Source organism: Mesoplodon bidens, assembly GCF_964165515.1.
Source record: "Mesoplodon bidens genome assembly, chromosome: 15".
NCBI lineage: Eukaryota > Metazoa > Chordata > Mammalia > Artiodactyla > Ziphiidae > Mesoplodon > Mesoplodon bidens.
The window spans coordinates 84,276,776-84,299,066 of NC_138171.1; the positions used below are offsets into that span (position 1 = coordinate 84,276,776).

At 59.4% G+C, this 22,291-nt stretch overlaps 1 protein-coding gene across 4 annotated transcripts in view; it reads left to right on the forward strand.

Moving 5' to 3' along the window:
- FBXL18 (F-box and leucine rich repeat protein 18) overlaps positions 1–21,595 on the forward strand; it is a 40,094-nt gene extending 18,499 nt beyond the window's left edge. For 3 of the 4 annotated variants that reach the window (XM_081256156.1, XM_081256159.1, XM_081256160.1), the window contains 2 exons: positions 980–1,198; positions 16,580–21,595. In XM_081256156.1, coding sequence (XP_081112282.1) covers positions 980–1,198; positions 16,580–16,736 — 376 coding nt within the window. In that variant the 3' untranslated portion in view covers positions 16,737–21,595. The remainder of the gene's footprint in view (positions 1–979; positions 1,199–16,579) is intronic. The other variant, XM_081256157.1, reaches the window with a different exon arrangement.
- The last annotated feature ends 696 nt before the right edge of the window (positions 21,596–22,291 follow it).

Genomic DNA, 22,291 nt, shown 5'->3' on the forward strand with positions numbered 1-22,291 from the left:
CCGCACAGCAGTCAGAACGGTTTTAAAAGCGTTGAGTGAGGCCTGTACGTGTCTGAGAAGGACTGAGGTGCTGCTGAGTGCTGTAAAATAAGGACGGTTCCTGAGTCTGGTGCTGATATCCAGGGATAACCCTGGTTAATAGGTGTTCTTGTGGGAAGATTTTGGGTAAACAAGATCCACTTTGACCTCTGTCCATGGGGCCGTCTTGGTCTTTCTGTGTGATTTACCACGAAACGATCTCCGTGCTCTGTTCATGCTCCAGCTCCCTCTCCCTGGCTTCTGTGCTAGTGTCCTGGGGCTGCCCTGACAAATGACCACCGACCGGGTGGCTTAAAACAACAGAGAGTCACCCTCTCATAGTTAAGAGGTCAGAAGTCCCCGGTCAAGGTGTCGGCAGGATGGTTCCTTCTGGAAGCTCTGGGTGGGGGCCTGTTCAGGCCTGTCCCCTAGCTTCCGGCGGCCGCTGGCAGTGCGAGGTGTTCCTTGGCTTGTGGACGGGTCACTGCAGCCTCGAGCTCCCTGCGTGTTCCTGTGTTGCTGTGCCGTCACAAGGTGTCTAAGGAACCGGTCATTGGACCCACCCCAGTCCCATGTGACTTCATCTTAACTCAGTCTGCAAAGACCCTGCTTCCAAATAGGGCCACGCGTGCAGGTACCAAGGGTTAGGAATGCAAAGATCTTTTGGGGGACACGATTCAATTGCCACGTGCTCTTCTGGGTCTGTAGGTGCACCAGTCAGAGCAGCGAACGAAGCAACTTGGCTGGGTCTGTGGGCACCTGGTTGCATCGGGCCTGCAGGGTCTCCCCCCAGATCAGGATCACCAAGGGGGACCCCAGGGGTCTGAGTCCTCACCCGGCGCCCCTGGGGGCTGTGGTGTGGATGGGCCTGGGGACAGCCGGTCTGGGCCCTGGACCAGGAGCCCCGCTCGGCGTGCGTCCACGTCCGCGATTTCACGCTGTGCGTCCTCTCTTCCTGCAGGCTGGAGCAGCCCTACTTCAGTGCCAACGCCCAGTTCTTCCAGGCGCTGAGCCAGTGCTCCGCGTTGCAGCGCCTGTGCCTGGTGTCCCGCAGTGGCACCCTGCAGCCCGAGGCCGTGCTGGCCTTCATGGCGCGCTGCCTGCACGTGGTCGTGTGCCACCTGTTCACCGGTGAGTCGCTCAGCACGTGCCGGAGCCTGCAGCAGTCCCTCCTCCGCAGGTGAGTGTGCCTCGCGCGGGCTCGGGCACCGTTCCTCCCTCGGCTTCCCCGGGGGCCAGAGGTTGTTTCTCGGAGGTAGAAAGTGCTGGGCGGTGATGGAGTGAACCCCCTCCCCCGGCCTTCTCTCTGCCCCGGGCTCAGCTTTCTGCGTAGTGGGAGCCCCCTCTCCCTCGAGCGTGACAGGACGCTCTTCACCAGCCAGCCCCCGCGTGTCCCCTGGCACAGTCGTCAGAGGCGGGAATGCGTGTGGTGCCGCCCGTCACCTGCGGCCCTCGGCATCCCGCCCGTTTCCCCGTCTCGTCCTTGTTCTGTGCAGGACTCGCTTCAGAGCCCTCTCCATGCCTGGTCTCCTCGGCCTTCTAGGCTGTGACAGGCGCAGCCTTGCCCTGGCTTTCGTGACCTTGACACTTGGAGGGCACTGGCCAGGTGTCCGCGTTTCTGTTGAAAACAGCGCGTTCATCCTGCGCCTCTGATTCCAACCCTGCGTCACAGGGCGCATCACACTTTGCCTCCTTCTTTCCTCAAAGCCTGTCCCTTCAGCAGCACACGGCCTGGCTCTCCATTCCCTGAGCTGTGTTTGCTGATTTGTCCCGTCCCCCCCGGTGTGCGCGTGGGGCAGCTGCACTGCTCCTGGGGGGTGGCACCCAGGTCACCCCATCACACACCGTCTTCGAGTGACCTGGGGCCGGCCTCTTCCTGTCTCCCTCAGCCTGGCCATGTCCCTCGCTCCCACTGCCTCGGACTCCACTTCGTGTTCACCCCACGTCCTGCGTGGCTTGCTGCCTTGTTTTTCTGGTGTTCGAAGCCTTACTGAAGTCGGAGGGTCAGAGCTCTGTGTGAGGGCCGCCCCTCAGCCTCCTCCTGTTCCCACCCCCCTGCATTGTCCCCCCCCCGCCCCCGGCCCCGTACCCAGAGACAAGTGTTCCCGGTTCTCAGTTACCCTTCCTAGGATTAGCAGGTACACAAATGTTTTCCCGATCCCTTTCTTTCTTATACTCAATTTGCTTTTTCACTTAATAATATATCTTGGAAATCGCTCATTCTCAGTTCATCCAGCTCTTGCTCATTCTTTTTACAGCTCTGCATTAAAAAAAAATTCGGTAATGTACGCATAACAAAATTTACCATTTTAACTGTTTTGTTTTTTTCCATTTTAAGTGTTTTCACCATATTCCGGACTGAAACTCTGTCCCCATTAAACATTAACCCCCCTCCCCCTCCCCCAGCCCCTGGCGCCCACCCTTCTAGTTCCTATCTCTACTCCAGGGACCTCCTATAAGTATAACCATATAGCGTTTGTCCTTTGCGTCTGGCTTTTTCTGTATTGCTTTTGACATTTGAGAGACTTAAAAGATAGAAATAAAGGATCATCATATATTGATTAAAATAAAGCCACTTTGGCTCCCTGAACCTCCGGTATGAGTTTACTTTTTAAATTTTAGAAATCCATCCAAGTGTCCATGAGAAGCACAGTGTTTTGTTTCCCTGTGTTCCCAGCGCCCCTGAATGTGTAATGTTGCATCTGGGTGTGCAGCCCGTGTTGTCCACCCAACGTTGTTTTGAGATCTGCCATGTGTGGCTCCCATGGAGCTAGCGTGTTCCTGCTAAATGCTGTGTGTGGCAGCCCCCCAAGCGGATTTGTCACGCTGTGTGTCTATTCTTTTGAGGGAGATCCTGGTTGTTTGCAGTGTTTCTCTGCTCTAGTGAATATCCTCGTGCGGGCTTTCCTGGGTGCCGCTGCGCAGGCCCCTAGAAGCGGCATCGCGGGGTGTGTTCGGGAGATTGCCCAGTTGCTTGCTCTCCAGGACGGTTCTCCTAAGCCCGGCTTCCCTGTGGGTGTGAGAGTTCTTGGCCCACGTCCTTGCCCATGCGAGACACTGCCAGACTCTCCCGGGGCTACTGGGTGAGCGTGTCCTGCCGTGTGAGCTTGCATCGCTCTGTTTCCAAGGAGCATCGTTCGATGTGCTAATTGCCCGGTATCGTCTCCTCGTTTGTGATCATCTCTTCACATCCCTTGGGGACTCTACTGTGGGGTTCCTTTCGGGAGGGGGTGGAGGACTTGGGACCAGCGAGCCTGTGCTACGGCCACCTGTGCTGGCGCCTGTCCTGGGCCCCCGGCCTCGAGTCCTGAGGCTGCTTCTGTCCTCCCGGCTTTCCCTGCCCACTGTGTTCACGGTTGATTCAGGTTACGGCTGGGGGTTTAATGACATCCCGCACTGGCCCCCTTATACCCTAAGCTTCCTCTTAAATCTGCCCCTTGTCCTGTACCTTGGTCTGAGAACCGAGGTAGCAAAGCCTCTTGGTTTGTGTGCAAAATACAGCTCCGTGGGCTTTGAGTGGTGGCTATGGGGAATCTCCCCGGCGACTGCCAGACGCGAACTTGACTGCTGCGTGTGCAGAGGTTCAAAGACTTCCTGTAAACGCAGGTCCCGCTGGGTGTTAACTGAGCAAGTGGCCAGATACCTTTGGTCAAGTGAGTATTTACTGTCTGTCCAGCAGGAGGTGGTGACTTGGCTTTGCCTGAGGTTTGTAGGGAAGCAGTTAAGGGAGGTGGTGTCCGCAGGGTCCACTCGGGCGGGCTGCTCCATATTCTATGACTTCTCTCACCTGTGTGCCTCTGCAGTGCTCTGGAAGTGCTCCTGGTCCAAGGCGGCTTGTGTGAGGGCCGCTACTGTCAAGTGCAGAGACCCTGGGATTTCTGAGCCTTCCAACTCACACTGGAGAAGTCGGGGAGGGGGTGGAACTTAAGTCTCAGAATAATTGACTTCAGTTCCCTGACATCAGGTCACTTACCTCTGTCTCAGGTTGACCTCAGATGACTCATCTGGAGTCAACCATCGTGAGGGCTGATGGCCGTGCGCCCGCTGGCCAGCTCTGCTGACGTCCTTTGAGATGCCAAGGTCTTTTTTTCTTAATAAGAGGTGATGGTATTTTTTAAAGACCTTTTAATACACATCATCTAAAGTTTATTATTTTAGACGTTTCAAGGAGTGCAGTTCAGTGGCGTTGAGCACGTTCACAATGGGGCCTTTATTCCACTTTGTTTCTGTGAACGGAGGCAGATTTAACTCTGAGTTTCCTGTGTCTCTGCGCTTTGTTTGCATTTGGGGGCAGCAGTTGCTCGAGTGGTTGTGGGGATTAAAAGGCAGAGGGTTTAAAGCAATTTTCCCTCCTTCTGGGGCAGCGCTCCCCGCCCTTTGCCCTCTGTCAGGGGCCTTTGCGGAAGGCGTGCGACCTTGCACCTGCTGCTCCCCGCACACCGGGCCCCGGCTTCCCCTAGTGGGTCCTGGAGTTTGATGGTTGGTCCAGCTAGAACTTAGATAAGTGCCCAGGATTGGAGTGCAGGCCTGGAGCGGCACTTCCTGGGGGGGATGTGACCTGAGCAGGTCGCTAGGGGCGTGAAGCGCTTAGAGCCTCTGGAGCGGAAATCTGCCCATGTCAGCAGTGCCCCTGGCGGAGCGCTGAGGGTGGCCGCCTCGTTGAGGCACGGCCTAGAGCGTTGCAGCTTTCCTTTCCCAGCTTTGTGTGTCCCTCGGGTGGCGGGACATGACCACGAGGAGGCCCAGCTGGTCACAGAATTACAGAAGTGCCATCGCCAGGGGGTCTCCGGAGTCACAGGGCTCCGGCCACCCTGCCGGACAGTCCTCGTGGTGGTCCCCTGTCCTTGTGGTTTCCTGTTGAGTGTCCCAGGAGGAATCCTAGCTAAGGTTTTCCCCTCCCTGGTGTTTATAATATCTCTAAAAGTTCAGGGACTTCCCTGGTGGTCCAGTGGCTGAGACTCCGCGCTCCCAGTGTAGGTGGCCTGGGTTCGATCCCTGGTCGGGGAGCTGGATCCCACATGCCGCAACTAGGAGTTCGCATGCCGCAACTAACTAACTAACTAACTAACTAAATATTAAAAGAAAAATTTAGACTACGCCTCAAGCTATTTTCGAGTGCAAGTTCCCCTTGGCTCCACCAGCCAGCATGGCCAGCAGATCCAGGCTGGAGTTATCGTATGGCTTTGTGCTCTAATTTTTTTGAGTTAACACTGCGTCATGGGTGTCTTTTGTGTCATTAAATAAAGCTGCACATAGTTATTTTTGATGCTGTTTGGTATCCATTACAGGACGTTGTGGTGATTCTGGTCTGGCCGACACAGCTCACTGTGTACTCTTGACTTTCCTTCACTTCGGCCTGGGTTTTCCCGGCTGGGGAACCTGGGGAAGGGGCCCGCTCACCGCTCACCGTCGTGTATCCACCCCTCAGTGTCCCCGTTTTCTGCGATGGAGCTGATGCTAAATTTAGCTGGTGGGCTAAATGGGATACAGGCTGTACGGCGCCCAGGCACGTGGACTCTGGGGCAGATGGTAGCTGTTTGGAAAACAGGGTGCCGGGCAGGTGGTGTGGCCGCTCCACCCAACGCTCTCTCCCTCCTGCTCTCTGCCCACTGGGCTGGCGATGGGTGTGTGAGGAGCGGGAGCCTGCTTTTCTCGGGTGTGGCGATCGTGACGTCATGGTTGCTCTGCCTGCCTCCGCCCTCGAAGCAGCCGGGAGGACCACTGACCCTCTTCACCCTCGCAAACCTGCCGCAGGTCACATTCACGGGGGCTCCTCTCCTGGGAGCTGACACCTCCCTGGTGGATGAGTTCTGCTCCGGGGGCTCCGAGACCCGTGTAGGATTCGGTCACTTCTCGGCCTTGAGGGGTGACTTCATGCAGTGGGGGGACCAGCTTTGGGCATTGCTGGTTTTCCCACTGTGTGTACACACAGGAGCCTTCTCCAAAGTGGAGGACATCCAAGGTCACCAGGCAGTTCAGAAGAGTTGTGCTTGTGATGGAGAGGGTGGGAGCATCCCTCACGGGCGTTGTTGGCTGATGAGGCTGCTCTATCCTTCTGATCCTCAGAATCCATCTCAACACAGGGCTCCAGGCCAGTTGATCGGACTTGGCACTAGGTGGGGGTCCCTGCCCTGGGAGTCTTGTGCTTACTCTTGGTTCTGCTCACGAGGTCCCTGTCTGCCAGCCTCTTCCTGCCTGCAGCTTGCTCCTGTCCTTGGGGCCTGTCTTCGGGGCCCACGCAAGTGCAGCCTCTCGCTGGGCTGGGAGCTCCCTCCTCTGGCCTCTCAGACAGCACACACCTGCCCCTTTCCGAGGGCGCGTAGCACTCTCCCCGCAAAATTATTGCGTTCTTTGCATCTCCCTTTAGATAATGAGTTTTTGTTGTTGTTTTTTGCGGTACGTGGGCCTCTCACTGTTGTGGCCTCTCCCGCTGCGGAGCACAGGCTCTGGACGCGCAGGCTCAGCGGCCATGGCTCACGGGGCCAGCCACTCCGCGGCATGTGGGATCCTCCCGGACCGGGGCACGAACCCGTGTCCCCTGCATCGGCAGGCGGACTCCCAACCACTGCGCCACCAGGGAAGCCCAGATACTGAGTTTTTTGAGGGCCAGCGTGCAGCTCTTTTTTCCTTCTGGGTCCTCGGTGCACGGTATTCGAGACCAGGCCTGAGGCTGGCATTGGTTAAGTGGACTTCCTGGGCGGAAGCTGTGCCAGCCCCTCTGTCCCCTGTGTCCCAGCCCTGGCACAGGCCTGGGCCGTGGCGGGGACCCGCTGAGCGCCTGGTGCTGGCTGAGGTGCTGGGAGCCCTGTGCATGTTGGAGCGTGGCCCCCTATGTGGGCTCCTCCAGCCAACATTCTTCCAGCTCCTGCTCTGGGCCCTGTCCTGGATGCCAGGGGCCACGCTAGTGCCTCTTCACCAGCGCTCCCTTGGTGCCGGTACTGTGTACTGTCTGTGTTGTTCTCACCTCCAAAAGCCCTTTGAGCTACACGCCCTAAGCCCCAGCATTCAGGTGGGGAAAGTGAGGCTCTGAGAGGCCGGTGATGGTGCAGCAGGACCCCAGCGCTGGAAGGACAGCGTTTGTGTCCCCTTCAGGCCTTTGCTGCGGCACAGTGGGGTCCCAGCTGCTTTTCTGCGAGGCACCCAGCAGGTGGTGCCGTGGCTCACGGTAACTGGCCTGCCTGGCGCTTCCGGTGCTTCACAGCAGGCCCGCATTCCACCCCCAGGGCACATGAAAAGGAGAGGCTGGAGTTGTCACTTTTTCTTTCTTTTTTAAAAAAATAAATTTATTTATTCATTTATTTTTGGCTGCATTGGATCTTTGTTGCTGCACACGGGCTTTCTCTAGTTGCGGCGAGCGGGGGCTGTTCTTCGTTGCGGTGCGTGGGCTTCTCATTGCGGTGGCTTCTCTTGTTGTGGAGCACGGGCTCTAGGCACGTGGACTTCAGTAGTTGTGGCTCGCGGGCTCTAGAGCGCAGGCTCAGTAGCTGTGGTGCACGAGCTTAGCTGCTTCACGGCATGTGGGATCTTCCTGGACTGGGGCTCGAACCCGTGTCCCCTGCATTGGCAGACGGATTCTTTTTTTTTTTTTTTTTTTTTTTGCGGTACGCGGGCCTCTCACTGCTGTGGCCTCTCCCGTTGCGGAGCACAGGCTCTGGACGCGCAGGCTCAGCGGCCATGGCTCACGGGCCCAGCCACTCCGCGGCATGTGGGATCTTCCTGGACCGGGGCACAAACCTGCATCCCCTGCATCGGCAGGCGGACTCTCAACCACTGGACCACCAGGGAAGCCCGGCAGGCGGATTCTTAACCACTGCGCTACCAGGGAAGCCCCTGTTGTCCCTTTTTCTGATGCGTTTCTTTCTTCTCACCCTTTTCCCTGCCTCAAGCTCAGAGGATTATTGAGGCGCCTGCCCGCTCACCTGTGTGACATTGAGGGGCCCCCCTGTTTCCTGTGACTCAGCCAGCGGGGCTGGTGCTGTGTCTGCAGTCCTGTCCCTAGGAAGGTGTTGCCTCTCCCCGGTCAGCACTCGTTCCGGTTCCCATGCCTGCCCCACGTGGAGATACGTCTCAGCCAGTGGTCGTCAGCAGTTGTTTCTTCTTGTTGTTGTGCCCTCTGTGGGTTTGGCACCGAGACCTGCAGCTCTGGGTCCCTGCACCGCCAGGACCTCTCAGGTGGCGGTGGCCTCGGATGGGCTGCCTCGGTTTCCTCCCTTGTGAGGTGAGTTCACCGCAGGCCCACGTGGGAGTGCTGTGTGTACAGCGGCGTCCTGATCAGCAGTCGTTCTCTTCTTTTATCTTCTGGAGCTTGACTTTGCTCTTTCAAGTTTGAAACGTAAGCCTCTGGGCCTTTCTCGGATGTCTGGTGGCAGGCAGCCTCTGCAAGGTTTTGGAGCGGCTTTCTTTTGCATCTTCCCTCACCTTGGGCCCTTCTGGTGGCCCCAGCGCCAGGCTGGACTTCGTTTGGGCCAGTGCCGCTGAGAGCAGCGACGCCTTGTGGCTGCTCCGGGGAGCAGCTCTCCTGCTGGCCTCCCTCCCTGCTCCTGCCCTGGGAACACCCTGAGTTCACTGGATTCCCATTGGGCTCCCCGGACCACCTGGCCTCGGGGACACCCTGCCCAGTGAGCAGAGCCAGCTTCTCTGTCTGTTTCACTTCCTGTCTCTCCTAGAAACCCTGAGTCGCCCTTCCTGGCCAAGTCAGTACCACCTGACCCACCGAGGGGCCCTGTGGCCCGTCGCGGGGGTGCCCTGGGCGTCTCCGTGCTGTGCACCCAGCCACGCCTCTGCTGTCCACTTTCTCCCAGACATGCAGCGGGTGGGGCGCCCTTCCCAGGGATTTCAGAGCTTTCTCGATTTCCTTTGACTCTCACATTCCTGAAAGTTCCCTTCGAGGCCTCGTGAACTCTGGCCTGGGTGAGGGTGGTGTCCTCACTTGCTTCTCTTTTGTTAGTACGCGGGGTGACACGTGGTGTCCCGCTGAGGTCAGACCCCCCCCCCGCACCCTCAGATCCGATGACGTGCTCACCTCCTGGCCTCATTGCTGTGTGACTTTGACCTCATCACCTCCCTCTCTGAGCCCAGTGTCCTGTCTGTAAACCAGCAGCCATTGTCCCAGCTTCCCGGCGCCGCTGTCTCCTGGTGGTGGCTCGCTGCCGACTGTGTACGCCCGCCTTGGTGGCGTTGCTCGGGGTCCCCTACGATCGCCTGGTGGCGGTACCTTCTCCCCCCTTGACAAAAGAGGCAGCCCAGCACTGTGAGGTTTGGGGGCGTCCTGGTCGTCCCGTCCCGAGGATAAATGGCCCAGCAGGCGTTGGAGGCCAGTGTGGCCGTTCTGCCACCCTCTGCCACCTCCTGTAATAACCCACAGTGCCCGGTCCGAGGGGCAGAGGCGCTTACTTCGAGGAAGCAGGATGGTGGGGCGGAAAAGGCTCTCACCCTGACGTGTCCCTGTCTGAGCCGAGCCATCCGGGGTGAGGACGCGCTGGTTCTGAGGCGGCTGAGCACTTTCCCACAAGGCGGGGCCTTCCTGGGCCGCGCCTTCGGGGGTCTCGTCCGCTCCAGGCCACACGTGTTGACGGGCCGCAGCCCCCTTTCTCAGGAGCATTGGGAGGACCCCAACCCTGGGGCAGGAGCGGGCTAGGTCCTCCGTCCCCCTAGGCCCAGCATCCCACTGGATGGGGTCACGTCTCTGGAGCCCATGTGGAAATTCCTCCCGTCCCCCTGGACTGCGAGGAACGTGGGCCCACGAGGCCAAGAGGCAGCGGCCCCGACCTGAGCAGACACAGGCAGCCGTGCTGGTGGGCACCTGGGCTCCAGGGCCTCCCGCCCAGATGCAGCACTTCCCGCCCCTCTGTGTTTGTGTTCTGTACGCGAGTGTAGAACCAGGGAAGTTTACAGACACAGGGATACATTGTTTAAGCCTGGGGCACACTGCGAGCTTCAGAATGGAAAGTGGATTCTAAAATACAGAGTTAGCGTGCTGTTCCGCCACCGTAATTGCGTTAAAGGGGCAGTGGGACCCCATCTTGGATCCTCAGCTCACTGCCACGCGGGACGGGTCTCTGGGGTCCGTTTGTCCTTCCTACCTGGAATGGTGATCTGGGAGTGTCACGAAAAATAACAGGCCAGCAGGGTTTCGCTGCTGCAGGCTCAACTGGGGGAATCCTTGGCCTTGACGCAGAGCTCGCTGGCCGGCGAGTTCTGGCTCCATTTGCGGTGGGCACCCAAGAGGCTGGTCTGGGAGCTGGCAGGGCTCCGGCCGCGCGCCGTGGGCCCCAGTGCAGCAGCCAGCGGGGCACGTCAGGGGTGTGTCTGCAGCCCCGGTGACTGATCAGTGTGGAAGATGTTCACTGCTTAGAATCTCCTGTGGCCAGGGCTGCCCAGGCCACCGAGGGGGCGGTGAGGGCGGTGGCTGCGCCTGCTGCCGGGCACGCGGCCTCTTCCCACCACCGAGTAGTTCTCTAGAACAGGAATTCTTCCGTCGTCACTGGAGCCCCTCATTTTCCAGGTGAGGTCTCTGGGGCCGGAATCACCGTGGCCTTGAGCAGGGAGCTGGGGCCGGGCCCGAGGCTTCGGTCTGCGGTCAGGCTCCGGGCTCCGGCTGCTGTTCACGCTGCAACAGCACGGAACGTCCCTGGGGACCTACTGGTCGCCAGGCCGTGCTTCGCACTCCTGAGGGTCCCTCCCTCGAGGACGACGTAGGGTGGCTGTCTTTTCTGGGACGAGAAACGCAGCTCTGTTCTGTCGTCCTGTCTCTGCCGTGGTTCACACACCTCCCTTTTCTTAGGGGTCTCTTGGAGGATTGATTCCAGCAAAGGTCTGGGGACAGTGATGCCTGGTGTTCCTGGCCTTGGGCTGCAGAAGACTGGCATGAGTCCCCAGCTGGCAGCATCAGCCCCGTGAGAGGTGAGGGCGGGCGACATGCGGTGCCAGGTCACCAGGGTAGTTCTGAGTGCTGGGCATCTCTCCATTTCTCTGAAGGCAGATTCTGTTCCTTCCTTTTAAATTTTTTATTGTGCTAAAACACCTATAACATACTAGTTACCATCTTAGCCATTTGTAAGTGTATAGTTCAGTGGCATTAGTGCCGTGGTGTACCTGTCACCACAGTCTGTACCCAAAACCTTTTTATCGTCCCAAACAGCAACTCCATATGCGTTAAACAACACCCCCCTTCTCCCCTTTCCCCCAACTCCTGCTAAGCACCGTTCTGCTCTCTGTCTATGACCTTGACCCCTGTAGGTACCTCACAGAAGCAGAATCCTACAGTATTTGTCCATTGATGTCTGCTTTATTCCACTTAGCATAATATCCTCGAGGTTCATCCATGTTGTAGCACGTGTCAGAATTCCCTTCCTTGGGCTTCCCTGGTGGCGCAGTGGTTGGGAGTCCGCTTGCCAATGCAGGGGACATGGGTTCGTGCCCCGGTCCGGGAGGATCCCACATGCTGCGGAGTGGCTGGGCCCATGAGCCATGGCCGCTGAGCCTGCGCGTCCAGAGCCTGTGCTCCGCAACGGGAGAGGCCACAACAGTGAGAGGCCCGCGTACCGCAAAAAAAAAGAATTCCTTTTAAGGCCGAGTGAGATTCCAGTGTATGGATAGGTCATATTTATTTTGTTTGTCCTTTTGTCTGTTGACACTTACTATGGTTTTCAACTCATATTTTTTGTGAATGAAGTTGAATATCTTTGCGTGTTTTTAAAAATCATTTACAGAAAATGACAAACTAGGAGAATGATCTGCAGGTCCTATCCCTGCCAGAGGTCGGATTGTCCTGGCCTCCTGCCTGCCCAGCAGTGAGGACAGGACCAGTAGCACCGTTCAAACCAGGCAGGGGTCTGAGGGCACAGGACAGGGGATGCAGATGATTCTTAACTAAGAGAAAGCACCCAGCCTCCCCCGTGAGAAAAACAGGAACTAAATTTCAGCGAGAACAGCTCTGTTTCTGGATAGTTCAAAAGCAGGCAGTGGTCCGCTCTGGTAGGGGTCGAGGAGGTGACTGCCCGGGGGGCCCAGGGCTTCTGGGGCGTGGCTGCTGTGTCTCCTGCTGGGTGCTGGTCCCATGGGGCTTCATTGCCCGGGGTGCACTTCGGTATAACATTTTCCACCCCCTCAGGCAAAGCCTGCTGGTGTTAGTGGAGGGAGGAGACCAGCCTGTGGCCCAAGGTAGGTGGGCCACCTCTGTGGATCGGAACGCACACCCGGGCTTATCCATGGGGTTTGCATAGAGCTCTTTATGGCGGTGCTGTTCGATTTATCAAAAGATTGAAAACAACCCAAGTGTCCATCGGTAGGAGACTGGGAAATAAATTATGATGCCTCCAGTTGATGGAATGAAATGCAGCTGATAAAAGAACGAGGAAGCACTTGGAGTCACCAAAGGGAATCTTTCAAAGTGTGTCTCAAACAAAAGCAGGGGCGTAATCTGTTTCTCTGCTGGCATGTGCATAAAGTGTTTCTGGAAGGATACGAGAAATCTATGTTCCTGGGGAGAGGCCCTGACAGCGTCTTTGTGGGGGGAGGGGAGGAGCCCTGGGGACGTCCCAAACCTGCTCCTCTGTATTCTGTTTTGTCCTGGCCTTTGTCCTTCAGGCCTTTCTGGTGACAGAGCCTCGCACTGGAGTTACCGGCTCCAGGGGCTCCAGGGGTCAGGCCCGTGGGTTTACAATCCTGTCCCACATGGGACCTGGGGGCCGCGTCGGACCATGACAGCTGACACCGAGGGTCTCTCCTGCCTCCTTCCTCTGCGTGAGGGCAGATTCCAGGCTGCTCCGAGGTGCCCTGTGGGTCCCAGCAAGTTTGGTGGGGAACTGAGAAGGGCGCACCCCACACGCCTGCCCAGAGCATCATCTGAGTTCTGTGAACCTTTGATGGATGTTTTATTCTTGGCCACCGCCCACCTCTGTGCTTCTTGAAGATAGTTGTTATAGTGTGAGTGGCTTTTGTAAAATATCTTCTGACTTTGGCTTTTCTATAAGACCTTTATTTACAGAGGAAGAGCCTGTCAACTTTTAATTTTTTTTCTAATTTCTCAGGCAAAGAAACAAACCCAGCAGGTGTTCAGATCTTAGATGATTGAGCCAGTGCTGCTTCCAGGCTGTGTCCCCAGCCGGCCCCTCCCAAAGCCCTTCCAGCTCTGCGGCACCTGCAGGACCAGGTGCAGAGACTGGGGCCCCCTTCACGCACTCGGGGGGCGTCGGGTTCAGAGCTGCTGCCAGCGTGGTGACTGTGCAGGACACCCGTTTCCGTGTCTTCCATGCAGTGACCGGGCCTGAGGTCCTGGGGGCTGCGGCTGCCGTGCCGTCTGCCTGCGTCTGTGGCGAGTTGGAGCCCAGCCCTCCTGGCCAGGCCAGTTCTCTGCTTCTCCACGCCGGTCCCAGGCAGGCGTGAGGCGGGCGGTCCCTCCCCCCCCCCCCTTCCCTCTGGTAGCTCCGCAGCAGCGTTCTCGCGGCCCGTTGGGGCAGGTGGCTCAGCCGGCTGCTCCCTGTGGCCCTTGAAGGGCTGCCCGGGTCCTTTGTAGGCCTGCCTTTTCAAGTGTAAAAGTCTTCATGCATTTTGACCCAGTGACCCTATTTCTGGAACTGATTCTGAAGAAACACCTCAAAGCACAGTTGTGATCATGCTGTATTAAATGATGTTTATCCATATGATAGTTAAAGGGCTCCCTGAGTTGCGTCCCCTAGGGAAGTGGCCAGGCAGGTGTGGCACCCTGCTGGCCGGGCGGGACCATAGGAGGAGGTGGTCGCTGGGTGTTTTGTTGCTTTGGGGGTGGAGTGGACACACCCTGAGGACTGGAAGGAAATTCACCACACCTGACTCAGGTTGTCGATATTTTGAGACGTGTCTAGAAAGAATATGCTCAGCACAGCAGGAGAGTGTGCGCGCTACAGGGGAGGGGCTGCTAGAGCCGCTGGGCGGTGGGGTGCGGTGGGAGGCCCCTGTGCTTTCCTTTGCGCTTTCTTTATAGTATTTTCTCTCTAAACAAAACAGTGCTTTTTAAAAAAATTTTAAATTAATTGATTGATTGATTTATAACTGTGTAGGGCCTTCGTTGCTGCGCGCGGGCTGCTCATTGAGGTGGCTTCTCTTGTTGCAGAGCACGGGCTCTAGGCGCATGGGCTTCTGTAGTTGTGGCGCGTGGGCTTCAGGAGTTGTGACTCACGGGCTCTAGAGCGCAGGCCTGATCAGTAGTTGTGGCGCACTGGCTTAGTTGCTCTGCGGCATGTGGGATCTTCCCGGGCCAGGGCTTGAATCCGTGTCCCCTGCATTGGCTGGCGGATTCTTAACCGCTGCACCACCAGGGAAGCCCAAAACAATGGTTTTAAAACAAGCAAGATCTTGCCTGCTTCCTGGAGGCTCAGAAAAGAGAAGGAAGGTATTTTGGGCAGCTGGTTTTTCAGATAGCCGAAGGCCCCATTTTAAATCCCCTGGTGTGTTTTTAACAGCCTCAGGTAGAAAGTTTTCTTCGGTGTGGTATCTCCCTTCCAGCTGTTATAAATGGCAGAGAGTAAGTATGGTTGAACTTTCCTGAACCTCTGTGTTTTTGAAAGCCCTGAGTCACCCTCAGACCCTTCGGGGAGGGGCGTCTCCACGGTGGCGTCTGCAACTCGCTCTGCAGGTTTCAGAGCGAGTGAGCGGCCCCTGTCGCGGGCTTAGCGTGTGGGCTCCGTAAACCTTGCCTCTGTCGCCCCCAGATGGGATCCAGGCTAGCATGGTTGCAGGGGCCCGGCTCTGCCTTCTCTGCTGCCCAGGATGGCATCGGGGGCAGCAAGTGCAGAGCTGGGCCTGGGGAGTACGTGTACGGCAGGGTGCCCAGGGAGGGGGGAGTGCGCCAGGAGGGCACGCACGCCTGTGCCTGAAGGTGAACCCACGGACCTCGCAGGCCTGGCTTTGTCCTCGTGACTCCAGGCCAGAGGCTGCAGCCTCCGGTCTTTAGTGACGTGATTAACCCCAGTCAGGGGAGTGGTCCCAGTCAGGGGAGTGGTCCCAGGAGGTGGCCTGCCCTGCTGTCGGTCATCAGGCTAGTTCTGAACGTGGGTAGCTGGAAGGAGTTTTATTTTATTTCATTGCGTCTATTTACCTAAATCTCAAACTATATTTGAATCGCACAAATGAACATTAGAACACGTGTGCAGGTGACCCAGCAGAACCCGCGGAGCTCTCGGCCCGCACATGAGCCCCAGCCGAGAGCTTGCCTCCTTCTGCCCGGGGGAGCCGCAGCTCTGCACTTGGAAGGGAGTGATCGCTCTCTCTGCCTTTGTCCCTTGTCCACTGTCTTGTCACCGACTCCAGGCTTCACTCTGGGTGGGGACAGTGAGGCTCCAGCTGCGGGAGCACACAGGCTCCTCGGGCCGGGGAGGGGCTTTACAGAGAGGCGGGTGCGGGCGAGGCCCCCCAGCCCTGCCCAGGTTGGAGCTGACCCGGGTGCCGACCGTGGAGAAAGCCTTGAGAGGGAAGTCGGTTTGATTCTGGGGTGGCCCCTCCACCCTGTGTGCGCCTTGGCGGTCAGGGCGGCGGGAAAGGGACAGCACGCTGCCGCATTCCTGGCTTTCGGTGAGAAATTAATCCCCCTTCAGTGTCTTGACAGCAGCTCGTTAAGAGCCTCAGGATGGCAGGCAGGCAGGAGCCTTGCACGCACATCCCACACCTGAGGATATTTTGTTTCAAGCAGAGTAGATCGCACAGCGGGTTTGCAGGTGAGGACTTGCCGGTTCACGGTCACAGACGCTGCTGCTGGGGGCAGGACGCGGCGCACAGAACCGGGAGGTATTTCCTCGGCATTTTTATTGCCAAAACATGAAGTTTTATGAGTGCCTTTCTGGCGTTCGTTTTACATATGTCGTAAATCCAGCAAATCCAGCTCAGTGTTGCTGGGGGGCCGGGGGCAGGGGGAGGCTGGGACTGCGGTTTCCTTGTTCCCTGAAGCAGGCGCGGGACTTGGGACCTGGCTTTAGCTTTGGCAAATTGTGTGGGCACCTTTCTGCCTCTCGCCCTTCGAGCCCCACGGGATGGAAGTTTCTCCCATGACCCGAGTCACCTCGGGTTCCAGGTGGGAAGGGAGAGGGTCACCTCACTGGCTGGCCACTGGGCCGGCTCCAGCGCGGTGCCTGGCCTGGCAGATGCTCCGTGGATATTGTCATGCAGTCCATGGGGTGGGTGGAAGGTGGGAGGGTTGTCTGACAGTTACTTGTCATATGTTCAGACAAAGGCTTGTGGCTGCCGGCGGCTGCCTTGCTTTGGTCTTGCTTTGGTCTTCTGGCAGAGTGGCCGCCTCACCTGACTTGGGCGTTCATGTCCCTCAAGGGTGGCCTGTGGGCACGGGGGTTTGGCCGCCTGTCCCCTCTCTCCACTCCCCTGCGGGTGTACTGGCTGTGGGGCCTCCAGTGTCCGCAGACGCTGCTTCTGCAGCCCCCAGGTGTTGCCCTTCAGGGACCCCCGCCGCCCCGATGGGCTGCCCCCCCGCCTGCTCCCTGGAGCCTCAGCGTGAGGGCCCCGGAGGCGCGTTCCTGCGTCAGCCGCCCCTGCCCCCACTCCGCGGCCCCGCTAACCGCTGCCTCTGGTTCAGTTTCCAGGCCGAGCGGCCCGCGCTGAATGTCGTCATCTTCCCCCTGCTCCACGAGGGTCTGACCGATGTCATCCGCGACGTCCCCATGGTGCACCTGGACGAGGTCACCTTATTTAAGAGCAGAGTGGCCGAGGAGCCGCCAAACCTGTGGTGGTGACACGCCGCCCGTGGCCGCTGCATCTCCGTGGCCGAGGAAGCAGGACTGCCCCGGACGGGTGTGTGGCTTCCGGCCTGTGCCACGGCCGCCGCGGCTGCTCCCCTGCCCGAGGACCCCGGATGCCCGGTGGGTCACCGGAGGAAGGAAGCCCCCTCCCCAGCCCTTAGGGGCCTCCTCTTGTGAGGAGTCTGTGTTCAGTGACGCTCTGGCTGAGATGCGTGAGGCAGCGGCGGCGGGGCCGGCTGTCGGGCGACCTGCGGGCCCGGCCGGCGTGGTCTTGGGCTGAGACACGCGTCGCCAGGGCGCTGACTCCTTGTGGGCCAGGTCCCCGGAGCGCCACATGGCCCCACGGCTGCCCCCCAGCCCCCAGGAGAGGCCCTGTGCTCCTGGCCGCCTGCCTCGGGCTCTGTGGCGGGGCGGCTGTGAGCCCGAGGCAGGGAGGAGCTTGCAGTTGCTGTGGCAGACTTGGGGTCGCCCCTCCTTGCACTTAACCCAGTTCCAGCCACCTGACAGCAGACAGGTTCGGGCCAGGAGCGGGTTGCTGGGCAGGGAAGCTGCAGGTCCCTCCGAAGGTCTGTGTTTCTGGGGCAACGCGGATAATAGACCTGCTTCATTAGAAAACCGTGAAATATTAAAACCCAGAAGGGATGTGTGGGGCTGGAGGAGTGATCACATTACCCCGTTTCAGATAGCTCTATTTAGCACTTTAAAAAAATGCAACGCAGCTATTCCCCAAACGAGGGTTGTCCTCCCAGCGTCCTGGGCCTCCCGCCACGTGCCGCCCCGTGCTTCTGCCTTGTCAGCCGCGAGACTACCCCCAGAGCCGTCATCCCTGCGGCTGGGGGTCTTCTGAGGGACCCCGGTTGGGTTCCCTCCACCCAGCGTCTTGCCCCAACGCTCCCGGTGACGGTCCTGGAGAATTCCAGGGAAGGCTGGGCGGCGTCGGGGCAGCTTCCGGCCGGGGGCACCTGGGTCTCCGCAGAGGCTGCCTCCCCAGGACCCCAGGGGCTGGGCCCATCTCGCCCCGGCCTCCCTCTCCCTCTGGGCTGGGGGTGCAGGTTCCCCAGGCCCTCCTCACCGCTGCGGCCCGTCTCGGCTGCCGTCCGCTCTGTGGCCCCCAGCGCAACCCGCTTCCCACTCTGTTCCGTGTGATGGTCGCCCCCGTGTCGTGTAGCGTGTCCTGTAGTTTGCCTGTTGCAGGGCCCGGTACCTGGACCCCGGGCCTGTGTTCGCCTGCCTTTCCCTGGGTTCTCAAGGGGCAGACAGTTCAGCAGCCCCCGCCCTGCCAGGCCGAGGGGGTCCAGGAGGCCTTCCGATGGTGGAAGTGCTCAGAGGGCCAGGGTCTCGGGACGCACACAGGCCCCCGAGTGCTCCGGCCGATTCTTCCTAAGAGCAGTCTGCCTGGCGGCCTCCCCCCGTCCCCGCGGCCCTGGCCCTGCTCTCACCTCCCGCAGCACTGGGTGAAGCTGGGGCTCTCCCCCTGCGCTGTGGTTTTCTCGCCGAGGGTGCAGTTGTCTCCTCTCTGGAGCATGGGGTGCCCTCCTCCCTCCCCAGCTTCCGCTGGCGGCTCTTTGCCTCCTGCCCAGAGGGCCCTGTCTGCCGGCTGCCCCCAGATGGGACCCCCACCAGACCAGCAGCCCTCGCCTCCACAGTCCTGACCTGGCCTGAGAGTCACAACTGGGCCCGCTCCTCTGGCCATGCAGGCCGCAGGCTAGGCTGCCCTGGGCCCTGGAGAGACAGGGCCAAGGCCCTCGTTAGGGCCACACGCTGTAGATGAGGGTCTGAGAGGTGGTGGGAGTCCCCCACCCCATTTCTGGGCATGTCTTTCAGTTGCGCCTTGAGACCACCGGGAGGGCGATCAGGAAGGTGACATGGGGACCGACTGCTCGCCGCCCTCACAGCAAGAGCGTGGCCAGCTACAACCCGACCGGCAGGGGGACGCAGCCCAGGGTGGGGGCAGGTGGTCTGGCCGACCCCGGGACCCCTGGGGCCCTGGGTGCACATTTCCTTTCGTCCAGAGCAGCCCGGGCTCAGGCCAGAGGATGACTGTTCCACTAAGAATTTGTCCACAGGCTGCCGTGGTTTTCGTGCTCTGGCCCGGATGGCCTGTTCTCGTGAGCAGTTCTAACCAGCAGAGCAAACAGGGCTGGGAGGGGCCCTTCACAGAGGCTGGGGCACGCGCTGACTTGGAAAGCAGCCCCCAAACAGGAGGCCTTGTATTTGTAGTGTCCCCTCAACCATCCTTTCCTTAGAGCAAGAATTTCCGCGGCTTCTCCACCCAAGACAGGCTTCACCAGATGTTAACAACGCGCTCATTCTCGCTAAGTGCTATTTTGGCACCGGTGTTAATTGCAATTTATATTCTGCAGCATTTTATGCTGGGAAAAGAACCCACCCGAATGGTCCCCAATTGGCAGAACTGGGCTGTTAAGCGACGGACCATATGCTGCCTGCTGAGAGGGGCCTGGTCAGCACTGGCGCCTGCGTGTGTGTGTGTACGTGTGTGCGTGTGCATGGTGCGTGCATGGACGTCTGTGCACCTACACGTGTGAGGTAGTCTGCTGTGGACGGGCTCTTGTTCCTGATGTGCACGCTGTGTGTGTGCACGCTGTGTGTGTGCACGCTGTGTGCGTGAGGCAGACACTGGGGGAGGTGGGAATGAGGGAGGAGGGGATCAGGGAGATCTCTCTGTTAAAAAGAGAAACCCCCGGCCTCCTGAGGCCGCCCCCCTGCCTGTGGCCCCTCCTCACCCCTAGACCCCTCGGCCCTGCCTGCTCCCAGGGCTGTGGCTTTGCCGCCGCAGCATCAGGCAGCCTAGCTGGCCGGGCCTGAAGGTGCTCCCCTAGGGAGGCTTCTTGAGCCTGAGGAGAGTAGAGACCCGCAGGCCCCCTTCCCTGCTGTCGGTGGCTTTTCTCTTTGTCACGTGCGAGTATTTTTATTTCCGAGCTGAGGGGGCTGGATTAAGGGCACTTCACTCTCATACAACAAGGGGACGGATTTCATCCCCACCTGTCAGCTGCCCGTCCGAGGACCCAAGGAGACAGGTCCGAGGGTCCCTCCTCCGCAAAGCCCCTGAGGGCCTCTCCACTGAGGCCTGGGACGCCGCCGCCCCTCCTTGGGCAGGTCTGCAGGGCTGGGTGCTGAGGGTGACACTCCCTTAACCCCCTGCGCCAGGATCCAGAGCTGCAGGCCGCTCGGCCCAGGGGGCAGAAGCTTGCCAGGGGCCAGGGCTGGGAAAGTTCTCCAGGGGATCTGAAGCCAGCAGTCGCAGCCTTACTGCGCCAGTGGCCTCCCTGGGTGCACGGCCAGGAAGGCGGCGGGTCTCAGGCCCCCCTCTCCCCGACCTGGCCCCGCCTGGCAGGAAAGGGACCTACCCTGATGGGCCCACCCTTGCGTCCTCCTCTGAGTGGCACCGGGGCAGCCGGCAGCCTCCTGCTTCCTCTCGTTCTCACTGTTTGTTCCTTTAGGATTTGAAAATTGCTGAGACCTTGTGAGAAGCAGTAAGAGAAGTTCGTGGGTGAGGAAGATGCAGCGCGGCCGTGGCAGCACGCTCCCACGGCTTCAGTTCCAAAACCCGAGGTGAGGGGGACGTGGACGCTGACACCTGTGGTCCTTGTGGCCTCAGCCCCAGTCCCCCTCCCCCCCGGACAGGATAGGGGCGGGGTTGTGCTGAGGGGCTCAGGGACGGTCGCCGGTCTTGTCTGCATCTAGGGCGCAGGGTTCCACTGGGCGTGATGAACAGACACCCACAGGAATTCAAACAAACTGTGGGTCCGACACAGGCCAACCAACATCGTCTAAACGACTTTCTAAAGCTCTTTCAAAAGCCAGTGAAGTGTGAGGTTTTGCATTGAGGTCACAGGGTCAGGGCACCCACTGCACCAGACTCCAAGCCGGCCAGCCCCAGAGGCCTCCCCGCTGTGCCCACTGCGCTGGCGGGGGGTACGAGAGGTGAGGGTGCTTTTGCACGTGTGGCCGTGGGCACGTGGCACCCTGCAGCGACCAGCGGCGCTCAGCCCCGGGACCACTGCCCTCTGACCATCGCCCATCTGCCTGCCCCTCTGACCGGACAGTCTTGCTCAGCACGTTACCAATGGTAAGAGGGGTGAGGTGAGTTGCCAGGGTTTGTCACGGCATGTGCGTGACCAGGTGCTACACGGCCGCATACACGTCACCTGCCTTTTGATGACCGACCTCCTTGTCCTCCGGTGAGGCCACTCCTGAATTTCGCGGTCCAGCTACATTTTGAATGGGTATTTTCATGTAAATTTGTGGCATGTGAAAAGTTTCAAATAAAGTGGACTTGATTTAGAAAACCTGTGTGGTCCTTCCAGCAGGGGCGCGCCCTGACCTTTCCTCTGCAACCCGCTCTGCAGCCCTGGAGGGCGAGCTTAGGCGGTGGCGCTCCGGTCACCCGCTGCTTGCTGTTCAGGTGTTGAGGACAGTCTGCGCCTGGCCGCTTGGGGGTCCCTGGGTGGAGACGTGAGACCCGACGTGGGGCACCAGGAGGCGACTGCTGTGAGGAGGGGCGAGGCCAGGATGGGGCTGGCGGGCAGCGGGGCAGGGACACTGGTGTGGCCCGAGGCTGCTCCCTGCCCAAGGGCTCCATGAGGCTGGCAGAGGCAGAGGCGGCACAGCCGTTATCTGGGGCCCATGGGGACTGGGTCAGTTTCATTTTTATTTAATACACATATTTGTAGTTTTCAACTGTGGTAAAAAAGTACGTAACATAAAATTTACCGTCTTAACCGTTTTTATGTGTACAGTTCAGTGGCATTAAATAGACTCTCGTCGTCGTGTAGCGATCACCACCGTCATCTCCGGAACGTTTCCGTCTTCCCAAACGGAAACTCTGCCGCACTAACCACTCCCTTCCCCCGCCCCCAGCCCCTGGCACCCACCCTTCTACTTTCTGTCTCTATGAACCTGACTCTCCTAGGGACCTCATATAGGTGTAACCGTAGCAGCATTTGTCCTGTGGTGACTGGCTTGTTTGCAGCATCAGTTTTAGGCAGATACTTCCTCCACCAGACCTGGGTTCTAGGCAGGGGCTCTGCCCGCAGCCAGAGGGGGATGGAAGGTGGCAGTTGAGGCGGGGATGCCCAGGGCAGGCGTCTGGGGAGGAGTGGCGACCTGGACTTGGGAGGCGCCGTGGACAGAGGTGGGCCCCAGGGATGCTGCAGGGCCGAGTGACAAGGGCAGGGACCGTCAGGTGGCCGAGGAGCGCTCACTGATGCCTCCTGAGCCCCCGGTGGGTCCTCAAGGCCAGAGTCGCCTGAGCTGCAGCGGCAGCGTGGATGGAGACAGGAGCCTCCGTCCCTCCTGGTCCTGCCTGAGCCGGTCCCCCAAGCCTGGTGCACACCCACGGGACTCCCCACCATGGTTCACTTCCGCCCAGGAGCCGGGGAGAAAGCTGAGGGGACAGTCCTTCAAGGGGTCAGCAGTGACCTTCCCGAGAGGGGCAGGACCGACCCTCTGCCCTGCTGTGTCCAAAGGCAGCAGCAGGGGGAGATCAGGTGGGCGTGAGGGTAGGAGAAATCCCGGGGGCTGTGCCT